The sequence below is a fragment of the Penaeus monodon genome, chromosome 12, assembly GCF_015228065.2.
Source record: "Penaeus monodon isolate SGIC_2016 chromosome 12, NSTDA_Pmon_1, whole genome shotgun sequence".
In the NCBI taxonomy this organism is placed as follows: domain Eukaryota; kingdom Metazoa; phylum Arthropoda; class Malacostraca; order Decapoda; family Penaeidae; genus Penaeus; species Penaeus monodon.
In genome coordinates, this window is record NC_051397.1 from 37,094,931 (window position 1) to 37,099,930 (window position 5,000).

Consider the following 5,000-nt stretch of genomic DNA (forward strand, 5'->3'; position numbering starts at 1 on the left):
AAAAGAAACTTATCAAACGTATTCAAAAACAATTTTATGATGAAAAAGATAAGAATAGAATAGAAGAATAGATTTAAATACATAATAATATATGAATAGATAAACCATATAAAACACAAAAAAGAAGTCACCAAAATCATTACATTTTAATTATACTCAATTAACAGCCGTTGATCGTATTAATAATTCGAGAAAAAAAAATGTGATATGACGAATTACAAACCGCATTATTGGCAAAAAAAAAATAAATGTATATTTTATCATACCATATAAACTTATATATATATATATATATATATATATATATATATATATATAAATATATAAAATATATATATAATATATATGTATAAGTGTGTGTGTGTATGCATATATATACATATATATACATATATATGTACTTGCACATATATGTAATACTAACAGTGCACTGTTAGTGTTTAAGAACTTTATGGGCATTCACTCTAAATCCCAAAAAGTACTCTGGCACTGAATATATGGGGTAATGAAAATTATGGCAATTGCAAATAAATCTACGGGACAGCATCGCCACAGTTGACAGCATATCAGTTCACGTTATAGTGGCGTATGATTTAATTGTATTTTTTATAAAGGTGATGAAAAATTATCATAAACATTGAAAATTGATTTAAAAAAAAAGAAGAAATGTTTTAAAATGTTTGAAAACTGGATCGATGGATACTGAGCTTCAGTACACACGAATCGATATCAGAATTCAATGGGGTGTTATCAAAAAATTTGCAAAGAGGATAAAATATGGAACGGGAAATAATCTTATAGCTACTGATAATAAATATCGAATAAGAGAATCAATAAGAAAAACAAATGAATGCACAAATCAGAGGACAGAATCAATTTTCAAGGAAGTAGATCATAAACGGAACAGAAAAAAATCTGATGGTGTTCATGAAGGAAAATCGAATAACAGAATCAATAAAAAAATACTAGTTAATCCAGCGCTCTTGACAAGCACAAAGTGGGCCGAATAAATCCTAGACAACCGATATTTTTGCGAGGCCGAAGACGGGGTCAGTTTGGAGCCTTCTCACTGGAACAAGCGGATAAACTGTGAAAGTTCTGAATTGTTAGTTTTTTATAGATTCTTTCCCCTTTCTTTAACTCTGTTCTATTTTTTATATATCTCTAGTTTTGTTTATTTGTTTTTTTTTCCTTTCATTGTTTCATTTTGTTTTATTTCATCTTTAATTTTGCTTAAATTCATATAATTTCATCTTCATTTTATTTTTTTCCCATTTTTTCTATTTTATTTTATTCCATTTCGTTTCGTTTCATTCCACATCGCCTTGTTTCATTTTACTTTTTATCCTTTTATATCATTTTATTTTGCGACGTATGCATTAAAAAATCCAGTCATGTAACAACAATTTATAACAAAATCAGTTGAGTTTCGTTGATCGGCACGGAGGTAGATGTTCAGCCACGCCTCCACGCCCATAGCCACGCCCACAGTGCCCAAGGGACAGAGAGACGGGCGAGCAGAATGCACAAGAGCCGCCCGCCCCTCGCCCCCCTCCACACACCGCCCTCCCGAAGGTTTACGGCGATGCGGTCATACGTAAGGCACTCGTAGGCGTGGCTTCTGGATCAGGAGACAAGGGCTTTCCCTTATAGGCCAAGTTTACAGGTCCTTTTTTAAGCATTAAGGAGGGAGTTGATGTCCCCCTTCAGGTCCTCCGGGTCGACGACGGACGGGTGGTACCTGTAGACGGGTTTTCCTTCCTGTTATGAGGAATTTTTCGAAGTTCCAAGTGGAGATCCCCGCCCCGAAGAGGCTCGTAGTACAGACCCGAAGAAAAAGTCCGTGTCTGTGTATTCACAGCCGCTCTATGAAAGGGTGAGAGGAAACTGTTAATAGCACGCCATAAAATCAACATTCATATAATTCTAAAAGCAATTCACAACTTTACTTTCAGGGTAACGGATACTCCAACTTAAGATTGGACTCTAACGCAAAATATCGCACACAAGCTTAGTCCAATATAGCACAATATCCCATCCCTGTAAAGTCCCTCAGTTTAATTCAGCTTCATGTCCCTCAATTTTGAATTTAGCTTCATTCAGCCTCACCTTCAAAAACGTGTAGTTTGGGTCCTCGCTGTCCCCGTTGACCTGCGTCTTCTGGAAGATGGTCATCCGGGGCTCGAAGCCGCCACCCGGACGGACGTAACGGACGCCGTTTAGGAGCTCATCGGCCGTGGCTCCGGGCTCTTGCTGAGGGCGGGACGTGGGAGTGGTATCAGGGGAGAACTTTGAAATGAGTATAGAGTCGATTTTTAGGATATTCTATTTGTCTTTATAGTCTTAGTTTCGTGAGCACTTGTGACGTATTTAACTTGGTAGCCTCCAGTCTAAAAAAAAAAAAAAAATGGCAACTCATCCGATTCGCGGTCTCATTCACTCAAATCAATCAGCACAATATATTTTTTGTGCTTTAAAACTGGTATATATCTATGTTGCTTTTTAATGGAAATCTACTGCTTTAAACGTCATTATTTTTCTCAGTTTTTCTTGGGTCTGAACGGTATAGCTAAAAAAAAACACTCATACCTCCTAAACAAAAAAAAAGAAAGAAAAGAAGGAAGAAACAGACAGAAAAAGAAAAGAAAGAAATAAGGTAGAATCATTTTAAAAAATATACAAGTCTATGGTAACTTTATGCAGATAACAAACCCATTTTCTATGAGGAAAGTATAACCTGTGATCTGAATTCTAGCATTTGTACTGAAAACACACACACACCACACACACACCCCCACACACACACACACACACAACACACAAAACACACAACGACACACACACACACACACCCACACAACACACACAAAAAAAAAATATATTTTATATATATATATATATATATATATATATATATATATATATATATATATTTTATATATGGACATATTACAACAGGAAAGTTAACAATAACAATAATAAACGGGAATAATAAAACTGATATTGATGAGACAAGGGATTAAAGATATCAAATAGTGATCCGGTAAAAGACACGAACGCAAACATCCACAAGCAGTACTTTTAGCTACACTTTAGTTTAATGTTCCTTTAATTTCGTTTATTGGCTGATAAGCATATCCAAGACATATAAATCATTACCAGTATATAATCACTTGTTCGATTCCAGGAGTAACACACCCATAATTTTCCAGCAGAAACGACGTCAGTATTTGTTTTCACATAAACCTCACGCAACACCAAGAAAATAAATGATTAAACAATGGAGCGCAAAGTGGAGGCAAAAGCAAATAAAAAAATATTCCATAAATCACTAGAGAATTAATATGGAACTGTATTACTTTTACTCTTGTTTGGTGCGGTAACTACACTCCCTTTCTCTAAAAGCAATTGTTCGGTTAAATAATCATGCAGCTTTTCATACTATTCACATAAGGAATGTTAATTAGACATGTTTCTTCATCTTCTGAAAATACGATTTTGAAACGAGACGAGATCTAAAAAAATATATAAAAAAAGAGATGTAAAGCGAAAAATCACTATTGAAAACGGATCTCCCTTGTTATTTTTCATCATTTATAAGCTATTCATAAAACCAGTAAAACAGGAAGCATTTCATTACAACTTCAGTGGACATACTGAGTCAACTTTTACACTATGGTCATTTATCTACATATCCCTTGTTCAATTTCATTAGTGCCGTTTCGCAGCTTCCTAACAAACTTTGCCGTTGTGTTATTTACATTATATTTCACGGTTAATAAATTCCTTTCCGGAATACAAATTAGACTTCAAATCCTTGAACGCATAAAATCATAAAAGAATTTGTGAAAAACCCTCAAGTGGCCTAAATCCACAAAGATTTAAACCGCAAATTTTTTTCTCTTCTTCTAAACAGTTAGTATAGTAAATTATATTTTCATTTCTTTGTGTTCAGTGGAGTTTTAGCATCCAGCTTAAGATTCTGACTGACCGAGAAGATAATGATTCTTTGTTATCCACAGCTGGAAATGCCTGACGAAATTACAACAAACGAGCAACTAACTATTCATTAGGTATTACCCCCATATAATGCTTGTTCTTTTTTCCTTTCTTTCTTTCTTTCTCTCTTTTTCTTTTTCTTTTTTCATTTACATAAGCAAAGTTGTTAGAGAAACTAATGCAAACGATGACTCTGCCTTGGTGAAATTGACTTTTGGACACTACATACGAATAAAGGGCTTGTATGAAAAATAACTAAATGAAATGGGCAAAAGTGAGCGATATCGAGAAAGTTCTCTCTTCCTCCTTCCTCTATCCATCTACATTACATAGATAGATAGATATATCCATCTATCATATACAGAGAGGGAGAGAGACAGACAGACAGAAAGACACACAGAGATAGAGACACACACATACAAAAAAAAAAAAAAAAAAAAAAAAAAAAAACACAAGCACACTGACAAAAACAGCAATAAATATCCATTTTCCAGAAACCCATATCCCTCACAGAGAACAACATCCTCTTACCAGACCGAACTGGTTGCAAGGGAAGCCAAGAATGACGAAATCTTGGCCCTCGTAGTATTCAGCAAGTGCATTCATTTGGTTGTACGAGGGGATGGTGAGCCCTCAGTAGGTCGCCACATTGGCAACCAGCAACACCTATGGTTAGATGGGGTATAGTTAGGAATAGGTCTATCTATGGGAATAAAATAGAATGATAGTAAAGTCGATAATATATGTACAATACAATGATGATAAAGTATAATAAATAATGCCTAATAAAGATCATATAATGATAGTAAATATAATTATGTTTATGGGAAATAATGATGATAAGAATGGAATGTTATTTATAATCATATTGTTTAATTTGATGTCTTTTATGATTAGTCACGTCTTGTGCTAGATTGGATTCCAGTACTCTCAAATATTAGGTATATTTATATGATTATATAAAAAGCATCAGATGCAAATGAATCCTAAAACCCCGTCAT

At 34.3% G+C, this 5,000-nt stretch overlaps 1 protein-coding gene and 1 pseudogene across 1 annotated transcript in view; both read right to left on the reverse strand.

Moving 5' to 3' along the window:
* Window positions 1–228, reverse strand: part of LOC119579688 (bifunctional glutamate/proline--tRNA ligase-like) — a 2,350-nt gene extending 2,122 nt beyond the window's left edge. Inside the window, exon 1 of the mRNA XM_037927598.1 lies at window positions 224–228. Coding sequence (XP_037783526.1) covers window positions 224–228 — 5 coding nt within the window. The remainder of the gene's footprint in view (window positions 1–223) is intronic.
* A 1,376-nt stretch (window positions 229–1,604) lies between these two features.
* Window positions 1,605–5,000, reverse strand: part of LOC119579790 — a 3,733-nt pseudogene continuing 337 nt past the window's right edge.